The 27,277-nt window shown below is 39.5% G+C and overlaps 1 protein-coding gene and 2 long non-coding RNA genes across 5 annotated transcripts in view; 1 reads left to right on the top strand and 2 right to left on the bottom strand.

The window, feature by feature from the left end:
• Nucleotides 1–9,237, bottom strand: part of LOC101748309 — a 25,054-nt gene extending 15,817 nt beyond the window's left edge. Inside the window, exons 1-2 of one of the 3 annotated variants that reach the window (XR_006933133.1) lie at nucleotides 8,452–9,237; nucleotides 3,369–3,539 (exon numbers count right to left, since the gene is read on the bottom strand). This is a non-coding gene — a long non-coding RNA (uncharacterized LOC101748309). Of the gene's footprint in view, nucleotides 1–3,368; nucleotides 3,540–3,718; nucleotides 8,415–8,451 lie in introns of those variants that run through there. The other 2 variants (XR_003071562.3, XR_001468569.4) reach the window with 2 other exon arrangements.
• FKBP4 (FK506 binding protein 4) lies at nucleotides 8,533–22,660 on the top strand. The gene is made up of 10 exons (NM_001006250.2): nucleotides 8,533–8,787; nucleotides 10,690–10,834; nucleotides 12,021–12,163; nucleotides 16,297–16,417; nucleotides 16,948–17,104; nucleotides 18,402–18,492; nucleotides 18,807–18,890; nucleotides 19,300–19,485; nucleotides 19,862–20,101; nucleotides 21,604–22,660. The coding sequence occupies exons 1-10, from the start codon at nucleotides 8,704–8,706 to the stop codon at nucleotides 21,679–21,681; spliced, it is 1,329 nt and encodes a 442-aa protein (NP_001006250.2). The 5' UTR covers nucleotides 8,533–8,703; the 3' UTR covers nucleotides 21,682–22,660.
• On the bottom strand, nucleotides 12,230–27,277 carry LOC112530151. Its single transcript, XR_003071563.3, has 2 exons — nucleotides 27,172–27,277; nucleotides 12,230–16,064 (listed from the first exon to the last, which is right to left on the bottom strand). It is a non-coding gene; the product is annotated as an uncharacterized LOC112530151 (long non-coding RNA).

The following is a 27,277-nucleotide window of genomic DNA, read 5'->3' as shown; positions in this document are numbered from 1 at the left end:
TAACTGAGGTTCCCCCCCCCCCCCCCCCCCCCCCATATTAGGGTTTTCCTATTAAAAGGCAAATAACTTTAGGCTTCCTTTGGCCAAATCAGGCAGAAAAGGCATCCTTCAAATCCAGAATGTAAACTCCACCTATTCATTCCTCAACTTGGTTAATAAAGTGTATGGATTTGCCACCACAGAGTGTAGGCATTCAACAATTCTATTACTTGCTCTCAAATCTTGTACCAAACTATAGCACTTGCTATCCAATTTTTCATCAGCAAGATTGGAATATTGTATTTGGATTCACATGAAGAGTAAGAAAGGGCTCAGTAAAAAGGGGTCGGCAGAAACTAAGGGTAAAAGGATTAGGAATGGCTTACAGAAGAAAACATGCAGAGGCCGCTAGAAGAATGGGATAGTAACAAGATGGGATAAGGACAGTGCGGGGGTAGAAGAGAGAAAGATGAGGGTGTGGAAAACAGCTCAAGGACACCAGGCAAGGAGGTGATAAGGCGTCCCCAGAGCAAGTTAGAACTGGTTTGGGGGCTACCCCCTCCTCGGGGTCAGAAGTTTACAGCGAGGAAGACTACGAGCCTTCGCGAGGAAGACTACAGGCCTTCATCCAACGACCACCAGGAGGAGACCCCCCCCCAACTGCTCATGATGCATGTGCGAGGGAGAGGGACCGTATGCTAAGCAGTTCTCGGAAATGTAATGAATATGTATATGTATTCCGGGAAAATCATTGATTATGTATTAGCTCTGCCTCTATCTATACCAAGTTTTTGTCCTGAGGGCATGCAAGTTAGGAGGAGCTATCCCCCTTGCATCTGGTTCTGTGCAGCATTGATTAAAACATACCTGATTTCATAACTACTCTGTGGTTATAGAGTTTGATTCTGCAAGTCACACATTCAATTAGTAACCCAAACTCCAAAAGTTATCTATTATTTCTTTTATCTTTCTACAGACATATACCCTCAAAGGGCACTGCTTTACCCTGACTGGGCTAGCTCTAGCTCTTGTTTTTAACTTCTATTTAGGGTTGCATTTTGGCTCTGCCAGTTATTCCTGATACCCACACTCCTACGCATACTTTATTAAAGATTTCTGTAACTTCTAGGGGGTACAACATTGTTTTTCCCAGTTTGTGTTAAAGCCAGACTTACAATTTTCAATCAGTTAATATTGTTTGACCCTTAGGTCCAGTTTTATTGAATTTAATCCCTGTATCCTTTTGTTCTAATAAGGCTTGCCAGAGTAACAGTTTTGGAGAACCTGGCATGTACAGGAATTTATGTATTCCTACTTATTTTCTCAGTCTATATTTAATTGATCCCAAAAAGGTAAGCTCTTTCTTGTTGGGCAGTAGCTCCTACTACTGCTGCAAAATCACCAATGGTGGTAAGAGGCACCCGTACCCATCAGAAAATAAACCTCTTTATCCTGCTCTCCTAGCTGCAGTTTAACCAACGGATCTGCTAGGGTAAATTTCCCAGGTTCCCATCATTCAGCTTGGTAGGTTTCTCCACCAATGCTCCACCAATGTCCCATTTCCCTTCAGTGACTTGTGGAATCAAACTCTATAACCACAAAGTAGTTATAAAATCAGGTATGTTTTAATCAACGCTGCACAGAGTTGGATGCAAGGGGGATAGCTCCTCCTAACTTGCATACCGGTCCACAGAAATGTTACATGTTTATAAGTCAAGTTCATACATATTCAACAGGTTACGTTGAACCTCACTACATATTCATTAATCAAGTCCCTCCCCTCCGGCGCATGCGTTGTATTCTCCTCTGGGTGGTCGCATCCCCACTCTTCCTCATTACGTCTTCTTGAATTTTAGCCTCCTTTCTTCCTCGTTATCCTAATCCTTGCTGACTAGGTTCATCCCTTCCTCATTGTTTTACTGAGGAGGAGACTGGGGCCTGTTCTGCTACCTCCCTCCTCCGGTTCTCCTTATCTTGCCGACAAGAAGTCTGGCACCTGTGTCTTTCTTACCACAAAAGAATCCTCCTATGGAATGTAAACACTAAACAGAACCCAGACCCCCTGCTGACAAGGAGTCTGGCACCTATGTTTTAAACCGTCCAAGGTAGAATCACAAAATCAAACCCTCTTTCATTAAGCGGAATCAATTCGAATCAAGTCCCCCCCTTTCATCAGAACCCATAAATCAAACAATACAGTTCATGTTACTTCATTTACCTTTTAACTTGTACAGTAACCACCACTGATTACAATATTTTACCACAGTTTTTTTGTTGTTTTGTTTTGTTGTTGTTTTTACCAATTCTTCTGTTACTTTAACTGATTCCTGCAATACTTGTAACTCCACGGCTGCTTTCAAAGCAGCACCGAGTACTGCACAAATAAACGATTTTCCTTTTCCAGCTCGGGTACGAGCCTCATTTTGTATCCGAAACACTCTGCAAGTTATGTCAGTTTTGTCGTGCCCAACCCACCCCTGATAAGGAGGGTCGAGCACCACCTTTTTCTAAAAGGTCAAATAAAACATCTTCACTTTTCATAGTGACAATATTGTCCCTCATTTCTCAATACACTTAAAGATCTACACTGAGGGAGGAGGAGGTACACGTATTCAAAAGCTCAAGTAACTCCTTACCCCTCCCCCCACCCCTCCAGGGAGGGGCACGCACCTCTCAAACAAATGCAAATGCTCCAATTATTCCTCCCTTTCTTTGTCCCAATCTCAGAATCTCATTTACTCGTCTAACTTTTGCAAGTGCAAATTCTTATTCCTACTCCTGCCCTGGCTTTATATTAGCAGTATTTCATACACACGCGCATAGAAATTTTTACATACTTTTACAAAAAAAACAAAAACAAAAACATAACAAACGATAATGGTTGCCACTCGCTTGGTCCGTCTCCGGCCGTTTCCCTCACGGGAGGACGGAAGCATGGATCCGGGACTCCGCACTCGCTCCGTCCCACTCACACACACACACACAGATACCGGTGTAAGTACAATCTGAATTCGAAAACTTTAAAGATGTCTCTAATGCATCAATAGATCAAATACACAGTACCGAAAAATTTCAACAGATGGTAACAGCAATTATACAACCTATGTCTCCAGCTACTATGGCCACAAAATCCATGTTGTCATTTAACAAAATCCCCTGTTACCAACCACCTACACGAGAGTTATTACTCTCTTTCTTTCTTTCTTTCCAGGCGTACGACTTACAGGTCCCCATTGTAGGAACTCCCTCCCCTCCCGGGAGCTTTTTTTCCTACCCCAGCCGGCAACTTAACCTAACCTGCTCACTACCCCAGGGGCAGCACGACGGCTACGCCCAGCGTAGGATGTCTCCTCACGACTTACAGGTTCCCCTTATTCCCATACACATACCTGGTCCGCCGACTGATGACCCTTGTCTATCCCCGCAGTGATCAGAAGACGAAGGGGAGTCCTTCTGAGAAACCTCGGGGCGCGCCTAAGGCGTCCCCCTCCTCAGCTGGTCCTGCAGCCGGACAGGGACTGTCCCCTCTGGGGTGCCAAACTGACTTTCAGAATCAAACTCTATAACCACAAAGTAGTTATAAAATCAGGTATGTTTTAATCAACGCTGTGCAGAGCCGGATGCAAGGGGGATAGCTCCTCCTAACTTGCATGCCCTCAGGACAAAAACTTGGTATAGACAGAGGCAGAGCTAATACATAATCAATGATTTTCCCGGAATACATATACATATTCATTACATTTCCGAGAACTGCTTAGCATGCGTCATGAGCAGTGGGGGTCTCCTGGTAGTCGTTGGATGAAGGCTCGTACTCTTCTTCGCTGTAAACTTCTGACCTCGAGGAAGGGGTAGCCCCCAAACCAGTTCTAACTTGCTCTGGGGACGCCTTATCACCTCCTTGCCTGGTGTCCTTGAGCTGTTTTCCACACCCTCATCTTTCTCTCTTCTACTCCCGCACTGTCCTTATCCCATCTTGTTACTATCCCATTCTTCTAGCGGCCTCTGCATGTTTTCTTCTGTAAGCCATTCCTAATCCTTTTACCCTTAGTTTCTGCCGACCCCTTCTTTACTGAACCTTTTCTTACTCTTCAGACTCCCAAAAGCAACTATGGCAGCGGAGACCATGAAATAAAAAAAAAATTCTCATCTAATTCTAATGCAGAAATCACGTAAGACAGTAACATGCTCACGCTTTGCTCTGCAGACAATCAGTAACTCTGGTCACAGCCAGTGAGTGCTCATATATGAATAACATTCAGAATAAAACTGTTAAGCTGGACCACTTAAGAATGGGTTCAGATTCGTATTAACTTGAAGATGGGGACACAAACTCTTAGGACTTAACTTCTCAGGTATGTCCTGCATGCTCTTCCATCCCTTTTATTACCTGTGGAAGAATGAGCACCAACAGACCACTCGTAGGATAGGCTTAAAGCAGTAAGCCATGCAATGTAAAGACCAAACAATGTGTAAGAAAGCTGGTAGGGAAAAAGCAATAAATCCAGGTTCAGTGGATTGATAGCAAAAGTGAATACAACACTTATACTTGAGAAGGGTGCAAGAACCCTTATCAAAAAAAAAAAAAAAAAAACCACAAAAAACCAACTGCTCAGTACTGTGGCAACAGAAAGCATCTAGTAGAGATAAAGCAGTGACAGACAGCCAAGCAAGAAAGCTTGTGTCAGGAAAGACACAGAAAAAAATGTACAACAAAAAACTCTTATAATGTTACATAAGAAAAGTAAAAGAAACAAAGATAAGCAACTCAAAGGAAAACAGAGGTAGAGAAGAGTAGATGAGGCTGTAAAACTAATAACTCTAAAATGTCAAATAAAAGCTAGATTCACCAAGAGCAACATCACAAAAACTTCCAATAGTTTATACCTTCCAAGGCTGGCTGTTGATAATAACCAGTGGAAAAGGTGTAATCCATACAGACTGATTGAACTATGCTAACAAAGACAAGGTCAAGAAAGCAATTAAAAAATGCAGCAGAATCAATCTGGCAATTGCCATCTGTAATTAGTTATTTGTACTATGTTCATATTGACAAATATCAACAGGAATTGCCCATTATTTCTGATGACGGTAGCTACTCACTGGCTCAGAACGCAAAGAAAAAGAAATCCCTAGTGTCTGAGCACATAGGTATCCAGCAATCTCAATTGCTTTTTGAAGATCAGGAAAGAAAAGAATGAAAGCAGCTGATTACACCCGCTCAGGAGCTTTAAAATAATTTTACATTTGAAAATGTAATTAAAATCTTCATTAAAATTTGACTAAATACCTGTCTGCCCATTAAAGTAGGCTTATGTAAAGACATGGATGCACAGAATCATGAGAGATATTTATTTTTAAATGGACTATTTTGTCTTTTTAAAATCTAGACCCGTGACCTAAAAGGGGCAGTGGCACTATGTATCACATAAACCATGTATGTCCAACCTTTTGGCTTGCAGGGGCTACACTAAGCAGAGAGAAATTGTCTGGAGCTGCATTTATGTAGGTCACTCCAAAAGTAAAGGACTAGTTTTAGAGAAATGCTGACATCCGTCGGTGAATTACGGGAAGTACAGCTCAGAAATCTGAACTGCAAATACAGAGCCCTTTTCCAGTCCTGTGATGGAGTGGTTGGGTCTTATATGCATGCCTGTAGTGCAACTGCTCAGCTCAACTCATTTTTTTTTTTTTAATGCTGCTAGGTTTTGAAGCAAGAGATGAATTCAAATGTAAAACTGTGGTATTAAAAAGGAAAATAAAAGAGGCTTGTCTCTAAGGCATGTGGGCCAATATGCTATAGTCTGCTGTGATGTAGTAAACGATGAGAAACAACTTTCTAAGTTTAAAGGACAACAAAGGACTTGTTTTGCTATATACTGTTGAGAGCAAGGGAAAGCAAGGATAATGGGGTAACTCACTGAAACTGAGAAAGGCAAACATAAAGGGTTTAACCATCTGTCAGTAGCTGACATCCTTAACGGCGTACACAGCAGTGTCATACAAACTGATAGCACAACATTGGACTGATGAATATTTGTAGCCTGCTGTGGACTTCCAAGGGTAGCACCACTGCTTTCAACAACATAAGAAGTGCAATTCAAAAAAAAGCTACAGCAGAACTATGTCGCTCTCTGCCCATCTTTATTATCAAAACCTTTTTTTTTTTTTTTTCCTCTGGCAAATCTTTAAAGGAAGGCTGCTCTGAAACTAATGCCTGCAGTTTCATTATGTTGACATGTTATGTCAGAGAAAGCTGGTGGTAAAGCAGGTGTTGAACCCTCCCACCAATATTCCAATACATTTTGTTGCCATGAGAAAGATGGCAGCAGAGGGGCAATCTGACAAAACGGCATCTGACATGAAAATTCATAAGAAACAAAGGATGTAGCAAATTACAGACAAGCAGTAGCTAGGCTTTACGTCCTTCAAGGCTGTTTCAGAGTCTTCCTGCAATTAGTTTTTTTTGAGACATTTTACTGCCCAGGCTGTTCTCTGCTATTGTAGACACTCATTTTACTAGCCTTTTAGCAACAACCTGAAAGCTATTGACAAGATTTTCATTTTTACCTCTCCTGTGTGAACCCATCAAGTTCTGAAATCTTTCTTTCATACTTACCCCAACTTGCTTTCAAAATTGTCTCTACTGTATATCTTATTGGAGCCTGTCATGACTTTGAGGCTCCTTTCTTTTCCTTTGAGGCTGTAGTACTACAAACATATCTTAAAAGGTTTAAAAAGGGAAAACTCAAGACTTTTTAGTCTATCTTGTGACTTGTTTACTGTTCTTACATACCTACCGTTGTTATGCCATTCACATAACTTAAAACACCCACTGCTTTTTTTTTTTTTTTTTAGTCACTTGTGCCCCTTTTCCATAAAGCACTCCACATATAACTCATTTTTAACTTTTGTCAACTGAACCTTAATGGAGGCCCTTAAACAATATTTCAGCAGCCTTTGAAAAGTTAATAAGGGACACAGCCTATTGCATTGGGTTTAAATTACTTATGGAAGAGTCTGCCCTGCAATTGAGGGAAATGGCTGGAAATATATAAAGTACAGAATACATCCTAGAGAATTCCACTAGAAGGTCTGCCTTCCCTTTTACTGTTTATCACTTTCTTAAGCATGGCTCTAGCATGTTTGGCAATTGTAACTAATTTGGCATCATTTCCACACACAATTTCTTAAATGCTGGCTTATGAAATATACAATACACAGCTTAAAAAGTACTAGTCCCAGAAGTCATTTTGTTAAGAAAGCTTCTGCTCCAATAAGCTTGCTCAATCATCTTTATTCCAGAAAGAGACAGGAGAGTCTTCAGCTTTCTTTATTCAAATAAACTGAGAGTTCACTGAGAGATACCCCTGTGGGGTCTCTCTAAGTACTGGGGGACACGGCCCCTCTTTTATCTCCATACCCTAACACTAGTGAGCCCTTTCCCTTTGCTGAGGTAGTCAGGGTTCACATTCTTCTCAATTCACCTATCAGCTCATCCCCCCTTGACTTGTTTATACATACTTCGTAATCTGAGTTCAGAGTTTGTTCTGCCCAACTAGAAGTACCTTTTTATCCTGTAGTCTGTCACTCTTTGTTCTTTTCAGCAAACATGATTTACACACAGGTGCTAAGCTAGCATCTCCTGCCATACACCTAAAAGGTAAGTTTGTTTAACTAGGTCCCTGTGACTGAAACTCTTCCTCTCAGCTTTATACTGCTTTGCAGGGACCTCCTATCCTTCCTTTGTTCTTTCCAAACTTTATTTTGCATATATACCTTCTTGTTTTTCCTTCAATTTCGTTATCTAACAAAAGGCAGATGACCAGCAAAGGTTAATTAAACACAACATATAGTACAGTAATATAAAATCTACGTAAAAAAGAGAAGTCAGGAACTGCATGACTTGGGAGTGCAGTGAACTTGTAGTGCTGACCACAGAACGTGCATACAGTACCCCAAAAACTCATTAAATGCCTCCATATTTTTGCTGCCAAGAGTACTAAGTCCTACTGGGCCAGAAATAGCTTATATGCTTCCCTCTATGCACCCCAGCAGATCAAGGCCCGGGTTGTAACAGCTTATAAACAGGACCGCCAGATCAGCAAGCCAAGAGACGCCCACACACCACGGGCAGGCTAGTCACGCTCCATACGCTGCTTCCGAGCTTGCTGATACGACTTTGTCTATAAACCACCTACCAGCGCGCGGGAAGACAAGCCAGCACACCCATACATTTGGAAACACTATTAGCAACAGGACGCTACAACAAGACTTAAGGGAAAAACCCAAAGCCCAGCGGCTACTACTCACTGCAGACCCAGGCACCCAGACAGGAAAAACCGAGCACATCACCAGTCAAATACTGTCTCAGCTCGGTACAGCCCAACCACCTCTCCTAAACTCCTCCACAACCCTCAGTCGGCAATAGTCTCTCCGCCCCAAGGGACGACGCGCACTTTAATCCGCCCCTACCACGGGCGGACGCTCTGCGGCAGCCCAGCCGCCTCTCTAGAAACTTCTCGGCTCCTCCCTCTCCCCCTCCCCTTCCTCCTTCTCACTGACCGGGCTCGCGCTGCGGTGAAGGTACGAGAGAAGGCGTGCGCGGTGCTTGTTCTCTTGCTGTTTGGAGCCGGAGGTGCAGCGAGGCATCAGCTCAGTGCGGCGGCTGGTGCGGACTCCACTAGGCAGCCCTCTCCTAGTGCAGCGGTGGCAGCAGCAGACGGGATGACGGCGGAGGAGATGAAAGCGGACGGGGCTCCCTTGGAGGGGACGGACATCACCCCTAAGCGGGATGAGGGCGTTCTCAAGGTATCGAGTGGCTGCGGCGGCCGCTGTCTGCTACTCGGGGGGAACGGTGGGGTATCAGCCTGGTGCGGGGCCTTCCGGAGCGGCCTATGAGTGGGCGCTCCCTTCGGCGTCCTTCCCCGGGCCGCCAGCTCGCCGGCTATCCTCTTCCCCTTGGGTAGGGCTGTTACCGGGCCGCTTGCCGTGGAATGCTCGCGCAGCCCTCACGATTACACATCAGCCTCAGCGCTGGAGGCGGCTGTCTCGGCCTACGCAGGCGCTACCCGTGTACGGGGCTCCCCGTGGGAGCTGGGGACGAGAAGGAGCCCGCGCTTTTCCGTGAGGAAGTCCCAGGGGAGAGTCGAGGGGAAAGAGGGGGCGTCACGCCCCGTCCCGCGTGGGTAAGGGAAAGCTGGGATGAGCTCTGGTTGCTAGTGGGGGTGGGAGGGTTGAGGGCAGACCCATCCCGCCCCCAGCACGTGGTCGGACGCTGGAATTAAAGATGGTGCCTTGGCAGAGTGCGTGCATCTCTTCCATCAGTGTAGATGGTAGTGAGCAGTGCTGCTCTATGTAGGCTGAACAGACTACTTCTCCCAGCTTGAAAATAGGGGCACTCCATCTTAATATGAGCATCTCTTGGAGCCTGAGATGGTGCGTTTTACACTTGGACCTGATATAGATGTGCTTGATGACAAGAGCTGGGAAGGCTACCTGCTGATTCAGCTTCTGAGAGAAAATGAGTTATTTAGGAGTTGCCAGTGAGATTGTTGATTAGAGGTGGCTGTGAGGCTGGTGATGGTCTCTGCTCTTGTTATGTGCTGGAAATGCTGTAATATGTATTCTTTTTCTAGTATTTGTATGATAGTTGATAAGGATGGTGTGAGTTACGTTGTGAGGGGGAGTTGCACTAACTTCCTCCTCTCACAGGAGAAATCAAATTTCCATATTTCTAGGAAGTTTGGTAGTCTTTCTTAAATTTTTTTTCTCAGTTTCTAGAAACCTTCCTTGAAATTTGAGGCTTATTATTAGGAAAGATGAAAAGTTACAGCACAGAAAAGGCAAAATTTTGTTTTCAACTTTGTGAGCTTTCTGGCTTTAGGTTCCATGTTTGTCATAGTGGCACTGCCTTTCCAGGGAGGATGTTGGGACCACATTGAAAAAGAGGTGCTTGATCACAATACTGTTTCCTGTGTTTCTTGCTGACATGCTCTGGTGAGAGTTTTAAGCTTTTGAATGTAGTTTGAATGTATGTATCAGGTTGGAGTTCTCACATATGGGACTGCTGAGGAAGCTGTCTGGAGGTCTTTTGTACCTTGGCTACTTGAACATTGTAAAAAACAACAAGTATCTTGTCTACCATATGTAGTACCCTCTCTTTGATGGTGGAAAGCAGGTGAGAAAAAAAATTTAAAGGAGATGGCAAAAGAACTGAGGTTGTGTAAACTTAAAAAAGAAAAAAAAAAAGAAAAAAGAAGCGTGATTATGAGCTGATAAGGCAAAACATTGTGGAGGTCATGAAGTCCAGTCAGCGTGACTCCAGGGTTTTCTTTTGTAGTAGTAGTAGTTGCAGGAGTGCAGGTTACATCTATTGAAAAGGTCTAACTGAACTGACATAAACCAATTTTGTACTACTGTCATTGCACTGATTCTAGGAGAGGTCCTTTTGATTGTTCATTAGCTTTATATCAGAATAGTACCCAGAGGATTTTACCTGGTGGCAGCAGAGCCACCTTTATGTTCTTCCTGCATTTGAAATGCTGCTTATCTCTAGACAGACTAGTTGTAACGTTTCTAGATAACTGAAGCAAACCTGCAAATCTGTTGTTGACTGGAGATGGTAAGGCACACACCTTAAGTGAATAGAATTAAAGTCCAATAGGCAAATGTAGTTTTGATCATCTTAGTGTTGCTTTCTGTTTTTCTCAGGTTGTCAAGAGAGAAGGAACTGGTACAGAATCTCCAATGATAGGTGATAAAGTGACTGTCCATTATACAGGATGGCTTCTTGATGGCACAAAATTTGACTCCAGTCTGGACAGGAGAGACAAGTTTTCATTTGACCTGGGGAAAGGTAATACTTGGTTTGCTTTTGATCAATCTTAGTAATTAGTAAAGAGATGGAATTTCCTTGCACACGTGGCTCTTCCACTTATTAAAATCGCTATTTAAACTTGTTTTCAGAGCTTAATGTTTATTCACATAAACAGATTAAATCAGAAGTGCTTTGAGATCTTTCTGAATGGGCATGCTGTGTACCTGCCTCAAAATTCTCAGGACCTCAGGTACAACACTTAAGGGGAAGCAAACTCGTCTCAATGGGAATTTACTGTGAGATACAGTTAAATAGCTGCAGCATGTATTTTGTTGATTGTTTTTGTATTGCTTTTATATTTTGTTGCCTCAAATTCAAGAAGAGTTAAGTGTGACTGGGTACTGGGACAAAGTGCACAGGGGCAGCTATCAGCTGCAACTGAAGGAAAGAGGAAATGCGCTCCCAAATCTAACTGTTGAAGTAAGTCTCTTCATTATCAAAAACTTTTTTTTTAGTATGAAAATCCAAACATTCTAGTTCCAACAAATTTTACTATTCAATCTGTGTTTTTCACTAGGAGTTCTCTACCTACTGGCTTTTTATTTGGAAGATAAATTCTACAAAGTCCTGAAACTTGGCATGATAGGAATTTTAGCAAATGGTACAAGGCCAATAAAAGGCAACTTGATTGAACTGAAAGGAACCACAAGTAGGAGTGCTTGAGTGATAAGTTTTTGTTACTTTGGCGTTAGAAGGGATACTTGTTCTGCTTTCCTTCCCCTTTCTGTCTATAAACACACACAACTTTCAGTTACCACTTGTGTTGGTCTTTGCCAACTGATAAAGTACAGAGAGAAGAGGCTATTGTGGATTGTTTTCAAAATACAAGCAGACAATCTCTTACCCTATGACCTTCTTTTTTGAGGAGTATTACTACTTGCTCATACTTGAGATTGTGCCAGGTGCCTCAGGTGTGATCTGTGTCCAGATTACCTATGTTCTCTACGGGTAAAGAAGTGAAGGGAGAAGAATCAATATTGAACAAAAAAAAATTAGCTAATTTTGGGTGCCCAAGTAACTTCGTAACTTGATTACAGTTAAAACTGGTGCATATAAGCCAGAATGAGTGTAAGTCAGCATTTCGTCTTAACTTTTGTATACTGACAGAGCTGATTATGTTTCTCATGTATACCTAGCAATCATGATAAAAATTTGCTTTTTACAGGTGAGGTGATCAAAGCATGGGACATTGCTGTAGCAACTATGAAGGTTGGCGAGATCTGTCAGATTACATGTAAACCAGAATATGCCTATGGCTTAGCTGGCAGCCCACCAAAGATACCTCCCAATGCTACGCTAATTTTTGAGGTAAGTGAGATACAGTCACTATAACTATACAACTGAAGAGCAAATGAAGAATGTGATATTTCACTGTGAAAATTATGTGATATAATTTATTTTTAGACAGGAATGTTAGATAATTAGTCTAAGAAGCTTTTTTCTTTAGTCTACCTGGTACATTTTCTTTCTAGTTCATTTTCAACTTTTATTTTTTTCTTATAAACAAAACGCACACAAAAATAAACCAGACAGTTCCAGCATGTTTCCTTTGCAAATGCCATTACCACACTAGAATTGCATACAAGTTCTCTTACAAATGAAACACTTTACTTCTTTTTGTATATGTGATCATGTTAGGACTCTCAAAAACTGTTCTTGAAAGATTTCGTAAGTCTTATTAATCATCACATCAACATCTGGATGTCTGTATTTATTTATTTATTTATTTATTCCTCGTGATCCTTCTGTAGAATATGTTGCGGAGGGAGCATGCAAAAAGAAGTGGAGAAACCTGTATTGTCATCAGTGGGATGTTTTGGAGCATCTGTGTCAGATGAACTAAATTAGACCAGGATTATATTTGGTGTTAGATATCCATCAAAATATTGAGTAGAAATAATTTTTGCGCAAATGCATATTCAATTCATTTTGCATTCCGTGTAGCTTTAGTTCAGTTCATGAATCTCTGAAGTGATGGCTTTGAACTTTTATAAAGTAAGATACTTTATTGTAAACCATAGGTGTGCAAAATTCTGGCTTGCCTGGGCATCAGTGAGTGATGAGGAAATTTCTTGAGCTAAATAAATAGTATGGGTAATATAAGTAACAAAACTTATATTTTTTAATGTTTTTAAATAAAATACTTAAAAAGGAGCAATAAAAATATGAAACTAGTGGCATGTTTGACCTTGTCTTTCTGAAACTGATGCATCAGTCTGTTTCAGTGGAAGTGGTTGCAATTCTTGAGTTCTCAAGGTGCTCATCAGAGATTTTTGGTGAAATTTTATTCTTCCCATGCTTCATCCTTGACAATAATTGTTTACAAATGTACATACTACCAAAAAAGCAATGGCATGAATAAGACATGATTGTGAAATGAGGGATATTTTTCTGTGTTAAGACAGGTCTTAAGAAAGTCTTATAAACAGACACGATCAGATTCTTGAGTTGAATATCTCATTGCAATTCTATACATTGAAAATTCACAGGTAATGTATTTAGAAGAACTGAAAACAGAGCTGCAAATAAAACAAAAACGGGATGTATTTTTTTATATTTAAACTTATTCTCAAATTCCTTTTTCAAAATGGAAAGCAAGGCTGCGTATTTTTCACTGTTCACAGGACTGTGTTTAGCCAGTGTATCAAAATGCATGAAATTATTTGACATAATGTGAACTTGCTGTAATTTAAAGTTTCATTTCAAACGCTGTTACGTTTGAAACATAGCAGATGAGATCATTTTCACCTTGAAGCTTCATGTTTAATTCATTGAATGGAGTGGTCAAATCCACCAAAAACGCTAAATCTGTGAGCCATTTTTAATCTTCAAGTTCTGGCACAAATTTTCCTTTTGATTCCAGAAAGGACTTGATTCCATTTCTCAAATCATATTTTTTTAGTGTTCTACCTTTACTTAGGCACCTGGCTTCAGAAAAGTAAATGATGTCCCCATAATCAGCATCCATACATTTAAATGGATCCTGGAATTGGTGATGATTTAATTCCTTGAACTTCATAAAATTGAAAACTTTGATTTGCATTATATAATACGTGCACATAAGTTTTGTTGATGTTGGATGCAACAATATTTCCTAAAACATGAGTTACTGATGGCAATTGCGTTGATTTTGTAAGTCACTGTTTTTTAGCACCTTGTCTTCAGTGCATTGGTGGCCATACCAGATATGATGACAAAGTTTAAATAAAACCACTTTATTGTAATTCTGACTGTGTCATACAAGTAAAGAGATGTAGTCGTGTCTTTTAAAGGCACCAGAGAAGCCATTTCTTCAGTGATGTTATATTCATTTTCAATACCTGTAATAAAAATGGCAAGTACAGATGTATCTGGAGCATCATACTTTCATTTGTTGCCAAAGCATAACATTTGAAATTGGCAGTTTTACTCTATGAATTTGTTTTGATAAATTTTCCTGTTTCTTCAGTTTGCCTGTTTATTGTCTGGTGAGACAAACCGATTTTAGAAATTTCTTTTTTATTCTTTTTTTTAGTCAGGACAAAATATATTTGATGTGCTTTCCATATGTTGCTTAATAAATTATTTATTTTTATTTTTATTTCTTTTTTGCAGTCAGATTTACTACCACGTAACAAGCTTTTATAATACAGTCTACTTGAGTTCTAACTTTATTTAAAATATTTTGTTGAGATGACAAGCTTTTCTTCAGTTCCACTATTTTGTGTTCATGCTTTGGGTTTGGCAGCGTGTTTTTGCTTATGATGTCTTTTCAAATTTTCATCTCTGAAACTGGCATTATTTTCTTACAGATTAATCATAGTGCCATGTTATTTGTCCTCATCTGTCTGTTTCCCTTTGAGCGTTCTTCATCCCCAGTTTTCTTTTCTGAGGGGGTTCTGCTCTATTTTGAGAAGACACCTGGTAGATTGAAATACTATTGGCAATCACTGCGCTTTATTCACCGAGCAGCAAAAGTGCATGTCATGTCTAATAGATACAGGTTTCAGTTCAACAGAATGTGTGGCAGGTGTGAGTGGCAGAGTTAGCACTGCACTATGCCCTCCTCTGGTCCTTGTTTCAGCTGAAACAACTGTAGTAGCATATTGATTGATGTTTTGTTGTTGCTGAGTGATTGTTGCATGCCTGTGATTTGGTTGTGCTGTAGTGGGGAAGAACCACTAGCATAAGGGTGTGCTGCAAGGGTTGAGCCTTAGCATGGGCTGTGCTGGGCCGCATGTGGCCCTTGGGTTCAATGTGCCTGATATAATCAATGCTAACTACACTGTATTGCTTTTCTGTGCAGTTTTTATTACTGTTTTATTCACAGATAAGATGGCAGAAAGTTTTTTTTATTAATATTGTAGCCGTAAAAAAGTTTGTTCTGTGACTAGGCCATTTTTCCATTTTGTCAAATTATGATTTAAGTTAAAGTCTTGGAAGACCATGTGAAGATTCAGACTGGATAGTCTAGTCCAACATTGTTGCAGCAGCAGTTCAAGGCTAAAAAGTGGACCACATAATGGTTTTGTTGTATTTTTACAAATACTTTATTTACACTTCTTTCTCAATGATTAAATAATTTAGTCATCTTAGTTTCTTTTCTGCCTTCATTTTTCTGAAATGCTCCCACAATACACAAATATAAGCACGAGCAGGGGGGAGAATGTAAGAGAAATAAAATGAGGAGTGTAGCTACATTCAGGCATGCAAGGAAGAAGGACATAGAACTTTTGAAACTATTGTCCTTTAGCAAAAGAGTTGGAGGGTGAGTAATGGGGAATAGTTGAAATCTGAGCTAAAACGATATTACTGAATTTTATTTTTGTTTATTTTATTGAGTTTTATTGCTGGACAAAGAGTTGGAATATTTTGGGCTCAGTTACAAGCCCTTTAAAGTTGATCTGAATTTGATGATAGATTAAATTACAGATGTGATCAGAACTTAAGGGAAGGATTAGATCTTTTATATTTAACTTTTCTGCTCCTTCTCTCCTCACATTACTCAGCCTTACTACTTGCCCTTTAGGATATTCTTCTATGATTCTGTGGGGGGAAAAAAAAACAACAACAACAAAAAAAAGCTGTTCAATGAACCAGTACAATCTTTTTTTGGTGTGTTCTGTAGTAGTCCTTAATTATTGTGGCTCATGTAAGCTTTACTCAGAAGTCAGTCCCACAGTCTTTTCAATTAAAGGATCTTATTTGTAGTATTGAAAGACGAAAGTTGCTGGAGGAAAAAAAAAACCCATAAATAATCATTTGAAACAGCTCAGTAGGTTTCCATTTAGTATCTGCTAAATATGGCATCATCGTAGTCTTGGCTGTCTAATATCTTACGGGGTATTACGACAGTGGCTGTTTTAACAGCTACGGTTTCAAAAAACTCAAGTACAAATTCTGTGAGTTACTGAATTGAAGTGATAGAAGTAAATGCAAGATTTTTTTTCTTCCCTTCATAGATAGAGCTGTTTGAGTTTAAAGGAGAAGACCTCACTGATGATGAAGATGGTGGCATAATCCGAAGAATCCGTAAGAAAGGCGAAGGCTACTTGAAGCCCAATGAGGGTGCCCTGGTAGAGAGTATGTATATTATACAAATAGTAAATGGGTTTACTGTGATAGAAAGTGTATTTTTCTCTACCTGCATTTTCTTTGTTCTGGAAAAGAATAATACCTATCTTCTCTTTCTGTTAGCAAGTGACATAACTAAAAGTAAACTTTCATTCTCTTTATTCTAGAGAAGGTTAGATTTTCCAGCAGCAGCTGTGTTCTTCAGAGATGCCAAATCTGATCAAGTGCTTATCACAAAAGTTAAAGGAGTCTATTGAAGTATGTCCATTTGCTGAGAAGCAAGAGGGAAAATAGTTCTGGCATTTGTTGTTGAAGTGGGTTAAAAAAAAACAACACACAATGCAACAGTTTGAAGGAAAGAGCATTTATTAACTAAAGCAGCAGAAGCGGAATTTGTTGCCAATAGCTAACATGCATATGTAACCCTTAAAAAGAGAAAAGACTGGTTAGGAGGGGAAGTTCCTTGTACTGTCTGCTGCCTACCGCTTACCACACACAGACACCTTCTGATTTGTATCTGGGTTCTCTTTTGTTACCAGTCCAGTTTGAAGGCCGATACAGAGATCGTGCTTTTGATAAGCGTGAGCTACGATTTGAGATTGGAGAAGGTGATAACTATGATCTTCCTCATGGTCTGGAAAAAGCAATCCAGAAAATGGAGAAATCTGAGGAATCCATTTTCTATCTCAAACCCAAGTAAGCTGTTTGTCATCTTCTGATACTTGAGTGGGCTTATTGTAAGCATCTACTGAGAACAATATGTTTATTTGTGGTGTTATTCAACTCTTTTCAGTGCTATTGTAAACACATAATCAGACCTGAAATTTTGATTTATAGAAATATGAAGGTAAGATTACTTAGCCACTGATATCAGCATTGAAAAATAAATTGATGTTTGTCTCTATAGTGTTGATCCTAGTGAATGTTATAACAAATACCGTTGCTGTTTTTAATTTACATTCATGTGGGTCCTTCATAATGAAAGTACACTTAATATACAGCACTGTGTATAAAGGCACCTAGATTAAATAACAGAATAGTAAAAGTTCAGCAAGCCTTCTGAGTAGCCTTATGTGATAAGATATATAGTATTCAGGTGAGGTGTGGTTAGGAGTATCTGAAATCCTTTGCCACTAGGAAGTTTTTGCTTGAATTTTTAAGCAATTTGGAAGAAGACATTGAGATTTTCTGTGGGGAATAAGGTGGTGTTTTGTCTAAACCTTGGATCTAACATCTCAGAATTCTGAGACCAAGATCCACCAACTCAGAGATAGGAGTAGACTTTAAATGCCCTTAAAGGTAAGCAGAATTTTCCCCAGTGTGAACAAATATAATACAAGTGGAGTTTGCACTGATTGTTTCCATCCAAGTTGAACGTATTTGTTTTTAAGTTTTTTAAACTGGAACTGAATTTGATAGAACAAAGGAAAAGTAGACCTATATTCAGCACTTTTCTGTTAGTATGCAGTTTCTTACTGGAGTTTCAGGGCAGAACCTTTGTATAGTCATTTACTGTTAATTAGTGGATTGGCAGTGTCTTGTGCACAGCTGTTCACTTAATCTCTGTGTTTTGCTATCTCTTTCTGGAAATAGTTAGAATACAGATATTGTGAAGGAAATAGCCTGCCTTGGACAATAATAAAAAGCAAGATGTATGCAACCTCAAAGTATTTTTTTTTTTTTTAACTTGCTTTCATTTCATAGAAACAGCAGCGACCAAACAAGTAAAACTTGAAAAACAAAAACACAAAACCAAAAACTAAAACAAAAATTGGTAATCTGGAAACTAGCAAAATTAATCACAGGTTTTTCTACCTCTCTTTTGTCTTGTGCATGCAAATTCTGGAAAATTGTCTGCAGTTCCTCAAGACTTTGTCTTGCAATAATAATAATAACAGGCAGATTTGTGTGGTTTTTACTTCCAGCTTCCTGTGTAGAGGTTTGTCTGAATATCCAGTTTTGTAATTTTCTTTTTCCTCCCCCAATCTTACAGCTATGGTTTTGGAAGTACTGGGAAGGAGAAATTTCAGATCCCTCCGGATGCAGAACTACAATATGAAGTGAAACTCAAAAGCTTTGAAAAGGTGGGAATGAGAGCAAACAAGCTGGGAGGTGTAGAAATTGTTGATGCAGCTTAAACAAGGACAGTGGAATCTTTAAAATTTTGACCTGAAATAAGGAAGATGTTACTGTAGGTGGTGAATACATTCTGAGAGCTCTTGATTGAAACTGTCCTTACTGGTCTCCTGTCTGTTGCTGTCAAGTATCTCTCTTGTTCTAGCTCAGTTTCCAGTAGCTCTGCAAAACTGTTCTTTCCAAGACTTGTGTGCTGTTACTGTGAAATAGTACGGCCATATGGTTCCCCTATCATTGTCTTGAATTATTCCTGTTTGGATAGGCTAAGGAGTCTTGGGAAATGAATACAGAAGAGAAATTGGAACAAAGCTGCATGGTGAAGGAGAGAGGCACTCAGTACTTCAAGGTAAGTGATAATACCCAAGAAATAATAACATTTCTTAGTCCATGTTATGAACTGATGATTATGATCTACAGCTTTGGTCATTTCAGAGTAGTGTTTGTGGTTTTCTCCATGTCATTTTATGGGGAGGACTTTGGAGGAAAAAGGTGTCTGAAAAGGGGGAAAAAAAAAAAGAAAAAGAAAAAAGTAGTCTTAGAGTTGCAATGTTCAAACAGATTTTTTTCTAATCCACTACAGTAGTGATACACTATGATGGTAGTGTATTTTTAGTAATGGAAGTTTTCTGATTACTCTGATTTATTTTTTTTCTTTTTTCAGATCTATTGTTCTAGGTAAGCAGAAGGGGCAGGGGGAAGTTTAAATAAAAACTACAATGGTAAGCTGTGTGAAAATTTCACTGCCTTGTTTACAGGAGGGGAAATACAAACGAGCAGCATTACAGTATAAGAAGATTGTGTTGTGGCTGGAGCATGAATCAGGACTCTCTGATGAGGAAGACACAAAGGCCAAGAGCTTGCGGCTTGCTGCTCACCTTAATCTAGCTATGTGCCATCTCAAGCTGAAGGAGTACTCTCAGGCTTTGGAGAACTGCAACAAGGTAGTAGGCTTTATTCATTCTTAAGCTGCTCAAGCAATCTGACAGTTTCTCTTGCTTTAATGACTTGAGGAATACCTGGCTGTGTGGTGTTCAGACTTTCTGATAAGCTGGCAGTTGGGTACTAGCAAATAAAATAAGTATGAACATAAGGTGCTAGATAGGGCTTATTGTATCTTTTTCTACTTATTTTTGCTGTATTTAATTACACTTTTTACTGTGCCCTGACAACAATGAAAATAGGAATGGTCATTTTCTAGCAGTTGCTGATGCTCTGACTTGCATATTAGTTTAAAAAAAGCAAACTAAAACAAAAAACAAACAAACACTATGTTGTTTTCAAATGCAGTTTTTGTTTCTTTCTATGTTTTAAATGCAGGCACTTGAACTGGATAGCAGCAATGAAAAAGGCCTCTTCCGGCGTGGAGAAGCCCACTTGGCTGTCAATGACTTTGAATTGGCCCGAGGAGATTTCCAGAAGGTGATACAACTCTATCCAAGTAACAAAGCTGCCAAAGTGCAACTAGTAACTTGTCAGCAAAAAATACGGGAGCAGCATGAGAAAGAGAAGAAGATGTATGCCAATATGTTCCAAAGGCTTGCAGACAAAGAATTGAAGGTAAGTAGCTCTACTCCAGAAGATCACATGGTCTAATGTCACGTGCTAGACAAGGAATAGAATTTTGAGTATTTGGCTTACTCCTCATACAGTCAGAGAGCACTCAAGTAGCTAGTTGCTTCTGGGGGGGAAATAATTGGGATAGGCAACACTCAACATGAAGCAATCATCTTGTTTGAACAAGACAACTGTCAGTACTGAGGATATTGCATAAAATCCTTTTAGTTATTTAAACTGATTTTGCAACAGAGCAGTATTAATAAGAAAGTAGTAATGCAGTGTGAACACAACATTCAAGAATTAAAAAGTGCCTTTTGTCTTTGAACTGATTATTCTGAGAACGGTTGATTCTGGTGTCTGGGTGACTGATATGAGTATGTCCTGGGCCTATTGTCCTTACATGAAATGAGTGTACCTGGCAATTCAAACAACTAAGGCATCTCAGACTGTGTCAGCTGACCACTTCTTACGTGAAACACATCACAAATTGTTCTCCTTCCTCTGCCATTCTTTCAAAATGAGGTGCGTAAGAAATCAAGTTTTCTCCCAGAGATAATGGTGGATGCGTTTCATGCTTCAGCTCTGCTGAAGACATATAGTAAGGGCGGGAGGGAAAGGGGAGCTAGTTCTTAATTCTGTGGTTAGATGGGCAAGCTGCTGTGAAGAGTTTGTTAGTTAGCAGTAATTTTATGCATTTAGTTCTCCTCATGAAGAACTATAAACAAACACACAAAAATTCCTTGCTGATTCTGCAAGGAAAGTGGCGTTGTCAATGAGTAGGATGGTTTTGTACCTGGATAAAGCAGTCCTTGCATACTGGATCCTGGGAGAAAATATTCTGTCCTTCTAGACACTGTCATATATACTTATCCAGTGTCTTGATTGTTATTTTGTTTTTAATGAAGAATCTGAGCAAGATTAAGATGCAACAACTGAACTAGAATTTTTTGCATCTTGCTGTGTAAAATTTCAGGGTTTAATTGGGAGCTGCACCAGATGATCTCCAGAGGTCCCTTCCAACCTGTGATTCTGTGAATTGCTCATTATCTGGCTGTGCTGTGCAGGTTCCTTCCAGGCAGCACAGCTGCTGGGAGTCTGGTGTATCTAGGTGTGGCGCATAGCAAGATGTGCTGCTAATGGAAGAGTGGATTGCTGAAACAAGCTGTAGCCATGAAAAGTGCAGAAGGACCACGTTAACATTACCAAAATGTGTGCCTCTCCCCCTAAGAAAGATGGTGGAGTCCTATTCTTTGCAGAAGGCAGATTCATGCACTGCAAACCACTAGAGGCACCAAGAAAGTAGAATACTGATTTTTGCCATGTACTTTAATATCAGATTTGTTTGGTGTTTTTTTTTTTTTTTTTCAGTATATTGTCAGATGATGTTGAGAATCAGTTCTAGTGATAGGCATTAAATGACATTTCTGGTATTGTTTCAAATTTTGGCAATTTTTTTTACAATAAATGAAGATATTTGTTTTATCTTATATGTCTCTGTTTAGCCAGCTACTACTCTTCAAACCAGCCACACTGAAGATGCAGAAATGAAAGATGAGCAGAATGGAGTTGATGATAAGTAAGTTGACATGGAAGCATAAACAAACCGTATCCCATTAGTTTTGTAAATGAAAGAATTTCCAGTGAATTAGACCTTTATTTTTCTACCTGGTTGGACAGTGGCTTCAGAGGAGCAGAGGCTGAGTTGCCATCCCACAGTCAAGAACAGCTTTGTATGTCTGTGAAATAAGATGAGTGGCAGCACAAATCTGATTTAATCCTAGGGACTTTATTTATTCATACAGCTTCTGTTACTGTTTGGGTTCTGTCTGGATTTACTCTGCTTGGTTTATCTGCATTTTGCCATTGGTGTCTGTGTCTCTCGTTCCAGCTCACTTAAATTTAGGAAACAGAATCTGGGATGAATTTCCTTGATTTCATTTTTTTCTGTTTTTTAAAGCAGTTGGCCTTTTCCAACAGTCCTTATGTGAGATTTGAGAACAAATCAGTGCTCATTGTTCTACTGCCTTGGCATTGTCCAGTTCCCCTTCCTCCATTAAGTGTTGTAACCTTTGTATGCTTCCTTTTTGCGTATTGCTGAAGGTGAAGACTGTGAAGTCACAGCTTAAGTAATAAAGCTCCAATTAAGCTCAAGGAAATTGAACTTTTTGTGTTTTTTTATTGGCATTTGCAAAGAATTACAAGTCTATTGTGTTCTAGTCATTCAGTGTTTTCTTATCCGCACAGTGGTACTGTAGCCACAGTATCTACTTTTTTCTGATAATGTTGATTCATTGCCATTTAAAAAAGTGTACACAATTGATACAGAATTATCCATGTATTTGCAAATGAAGAAAATGTTGCTTCAAACTGTACACAAGTCTGTAACCTATGCATTATTATCTGTTCATATTTCTCTTTCCCCTTCACGTTGTAAAACTGGACCAGAAGAATACTGATTGATACCTGAAAGTGACTGGCTTTGAAGATAAAATAAGTGCTAATAGTAAAACATGTTAAAAATGCTTATAATTCCTAATGAAATACAAATGTCTGAATGATTCCAGTGTCTTCACTATCCTTATCTCACAAGAAAACTACTTAATATTCTCCTCCTTTTTTTCTGTAGTGTTTCTTGTGTTGGCTTGGAGAATGGTGTGTGTGTGTGTGGAAGGGGAGCGTTGTGCTTGTTTGTATTTTTCTCTCCATAGGTATGAGATGGAATATTCAGACTTATCCATGCTTTTCATGCTGTTCTATAGTGTTAAACTCAACATCTCAACTGTCCTTTTCTGACGCTTTCTAGCAGCAGGGACAAATTTATTGCTTGCTCTTCAGAAGGAATGTAGTTTTATCTGTTTCAGAAGAGAGAGAGCTTGGACCTGGGAGCTGTATGTCTAAACTGTCACCAAAGCGGTAAGGACTGCATGACATATTGTCCTGACCCCAGGCCCAAGATGGTAGGTCCAGCAACTGCTGGGTTTGGAGGTAGCTTATGGATCTCTGAACTGTACTGCTTTCTGTGAGATTAGCACTGCCCTATGAGCCTACAGGTTGGGAAGGGATAGGAGAGGAAAAGGCAATGTAGTCTTTGTTAGGTTATTTCAGGAAAGGAAATGCTGTTTTCTTTGACTTTCCTTTGAAGGACCAGTTTCATTTGCTTAAACATCAACAGTTACTGCAGGTACTTTTCATAAGTTTTGGTTAAATAATATCAGCCCTGTATATATGAAAGCTATTTTGCGTTGTACTAGAGCACAAGTACATCTAAAGGGAACATTTAATACGGCTCACATGGGGAGAATCCTACTGATGAGACACTGATAGTTATCCAACCAGCTTGCCTGGGCTGCACTGAGTAAACAGGAATTGCCATGGGTTGCTTATTAATTATATGAATTAAATGTATTTAAGTAACAAGTCCTATTTTTAATGCATTTTTAGTAAAACAAAAAACAGCAACAAAAGCATAAGGGATGTTTGACCTTGTTTTTGTGAAACTAACACATCAAGCTGGTTCAGTCGCAGTGGTTGCCATTTCTAGTGAGTTCTCCAGTGTGTTCATCAGAGATTTTTGGTGAAATAATACTCTTCCTGTGTTTCATCCTTGACAATAATTGTTCATAAACATATATACTGCCAAAAAGAGATGATATGAATAAAGCATGACTGTGAAGCACGGGATTTCTTTGGTAAGAGAGGGCTTATGAAGGACTAGTAAAGAGACTAGACCCTTTTTTTTTTTTTTTTAGTTGAATGTCTGATTGCAACTCTATACGTTCCCTGTGAAAATTTGCAAGTAATACATTTGTCAACTGAAAATGGAGTTGCAAATGTACCAAAAAAGTGATTTTTTTTCAAATCATGACACCTATTCTCAGATTCCTTTATCAGAACAGAAAACACGGCTGCATATCTTTCACTGTTCACAGGACTGCGTTTAGTGTATCAAAATGCATGAGATTACTTGCCATAACTTCAACTTGCCATAGTTTAATTTCCATTACTGTCATTATCTGAAATATAGCACAGATAAGGTGATTTTCACCTTGAAGATGATTTAATGGATCAGATAGAAAATTATGTACTGTATATTTGCTTTGATTGGAAGCAGATGTGTGTATTCCTTTCTAATTCATTTCAGTATGAAATAAAGCTATCAATTAATATACGTAGACCTGATACCTTCCCAAGTGAATGGGAGAATACATAAATTGTGGACTGGGAATTAGGATGGAACTGGTGAGGGGTCTAGAATGCAAGACTTAGGAGGACCAGATGACAGAACTGAGATTGTTTAGTCTGGAGGAGGTTCTGGGGAGATCGGTACATCTTGAAAAAAGGAGGTTGTGGTGAGGTGGAGGTAGGCCTCTTCTCCCACATAGCTAGTGATAGGACTAAAGGGAGCAGCCTGAAAATGTGCTGGGGAAGGTTCAGGTTGGGTATTAGAAAATTTATTCTCGAGTGGTCAGGAACTGGATCGGGCTGTTTGGGTGGTTGTGGAGTCACCATCTCTGGAAATGTTTGAGTATTTAGATGCTTCAGTGCGGTAATATTGGTAGGTGGATGGTTGGACTAGATGATCTTGGAGTTCTTTCCCAACCTTTGTGATTGTATGATCCCATATGTAGCTCATTTAAATTAACTGTCAAGTCCACCAAAATGCTAAATCTGTGAGCCATTTTTAATCTCCACATTCTGGAACAAATTTTTCTTTTTATTCCCTAAAGTCTTTTTTAGCACTTTACCTTGACTTACCCAACTTCATTCAGCAAAGTAAATCATGACCCCATAATCAGCATCCATACTTTCAAGGAACTCCTAGAACTAGTGATGACTCAGTCTCTTGGGCTTTATGAAATTCACAGCTTTGATGATTTGCATGACATCCATTTTTAAGGCTTTTACACATACATCTTCTTGATGCCTAATGCTGTGATATTTATCAAATGTGAGTTAGCAGGTAATTGCATCATCTATTAATCTTGCAAGTCCCTCTTTTTTACCAACAACCACTGGGGCACCATCAGTAGCAATACCAGGTTGACAAAGGTTAAAGAAAATTGCTTTAATGTTTTTTTCTATTGTTTCATACAAAAGAAGAGATTTAGTTGTGAAAGAAGCCATTTCTTCAGTGAGCTGAGGGAAACCAACTTTTTACACAGGTAGATAGTGATAGGACGAGAAGGGAATGGTTTAAAACTAAAGGAAAGGAGATTAGATTAGATGTCAGGAGGAGGTTTTTTTTACTGAGAGTGGTGAGGTGCTAGAACAGGCTGCCCAAAGGTTGTGGATGCCATCTTCCTGGAGGTGTTTAAGGCCAGGTTGGATCAGGCCCTATGCAGTCTGATCTAGTACTTGATCTAGTGGCTGGCAATCCTGCCTGTGGTAAGGGATTGGAACTTGATCATCCTTAAAGTCCCTTCCAACCCAAGCCATTCTATGATTCTATGACATTATATTTATTATCAATACCTCTAATGAAAATGGTGATTAGAGCTGTATCTGTAGCATCAGTACTTTCATACTTTCACCAAAACATAAAATTGGAAATTTTACTTTACTCTCCAAAATTCTTGGAATAGATTTTTCTGTTTCTTCAGTTCACCTGGCTATAGTCTGATGAGACAAACTGATTAAAAAAATATATATATATTTTTAATCAGGACACATTACATCTGCTATGCTTTCTCTCCATTGCTTAACAAACTCACTTTTTTTTTGCAGACATTTGCTATCACATGACTAGCTTTTATGGCAGAGTCTATTTGACTTTTTAAGAAATGTTTTGTTGAGGTGACAGATGTTCTTCAGTTCCGTTATTTCATCTTTACAAAGCATTCCTTGATATGCATCAAATTTGGCAGCATGTTTCTGCATGTCTTTTCAGATTGTAATCTTTGAAAACTGACAGTTTCCTTGCAAATTAAGCACAATACCATATTATTTGTCAGTACTGCACTGTGCTCCTTGTGTCGTGGAGAATCTGTGGGTCAGAGCTGCTGCCATGATAACACGGCAGCAGAGGGCCAGGGCCACAGTGTGAGCTAGGTTGGGCTGGACTGCATGCAGCCCAGGGGTTGGACATTCCTGCACTAATACTACTGGAGTAGTCAGGGTCCCATCTCAGTAATGCAATTTAGATGGTAGAACACAGGGAGATTTTTTTCCTGTTAGGTATACTTACTGAAGAGAAGAATTTTTAAACTTCAGCTGTGGGTGATAATAATGGTGAAAGGAAAGCATTTTGATTCATACTGTGAACTGGGCCATGAGCAGAAGTGCTTTGTAGAGCTATGTAAAGTTTTCTTAGGAATACACAATAACAGATTACCAGAAAGGGGAGCAGGAATGTCAAACAAGAGTTCTTTTTCTCCAGCAAGGAAATACTGATTTGTTCAGAATTATTACAAGAAAGGAGTATATCTGTGACTGAAGCTATTGTTGCTGTGAAAGTGGTGGTCAAATGTCGCTGAAAAATTAAAAACTCACTAACATTAAAAAAAAAAATCATAGAGATGACAGTTCTTAAAGTAATGGGTTTTATAGTACTCTATACACCACTGTGGAATTTTTAGAGGCGATGGTGGATGCTGGGGCACGTTAGCAAACTTGAGAGTACCATTTTGCTGCTGTTGTTAAGTTTACAAAATACACTAACAATGCAGTATTTGGCCAGTAGAAGTTTCTATGCCATCTTTTTAAGAACCTAGCTGCTTTAGAATCTAGCTACCTTTAATTGAACCTAGCTGCTGGCAGAAAATAGCATACTGATATTTATAACAAGTTATGCATGTAAACATCACATAGTTCATATATTCTTCTCGAAAAGTGCTTTAAATAAAAATTACAGTGTTTACTGGTAAATTACACTTATCTGATTCTCTAAACGTATAAGTCTTTCATCCCACATGGTCATCTTTAAGGTACAGTAACAAAACTGTCCCTGTTTACTATCATAAATAAAAATGTTAAATGAGTGATGTAACTCAGCCTACAACGTAAGCGAGAGAAAACCACTCCAAGCAGTCAAGGGCCTACTTTCCCACTGAACGTGATCAAGAATCACACACCTGGTCTGCATAACACGGTAGGACACTCACTGCGAAAAGGATTTCAGTCGCGTAGCATGGAACGCCGTCTTCCACCGTCGCAGCATTTTGAGGAGAGCGCAGCCCC

Source organism: Gallus gallus, chromosome 1 (assembly GCF_016699485.2).
Source record: "Gallus gallus isolate bGalGal1 chromosome 1, bGalGal1.mat.broiler.GRCg7b, whole genome shotgun sequence".
Lineage (NCBI taxonomy): Eukaryota > Metazoa > Chordata > Aves > Galliformes > Phasianidae > Gallus > Gallus gallus.
This window is presented reverse-complemented; position numbering and strand designations above follow the sequence as displayed.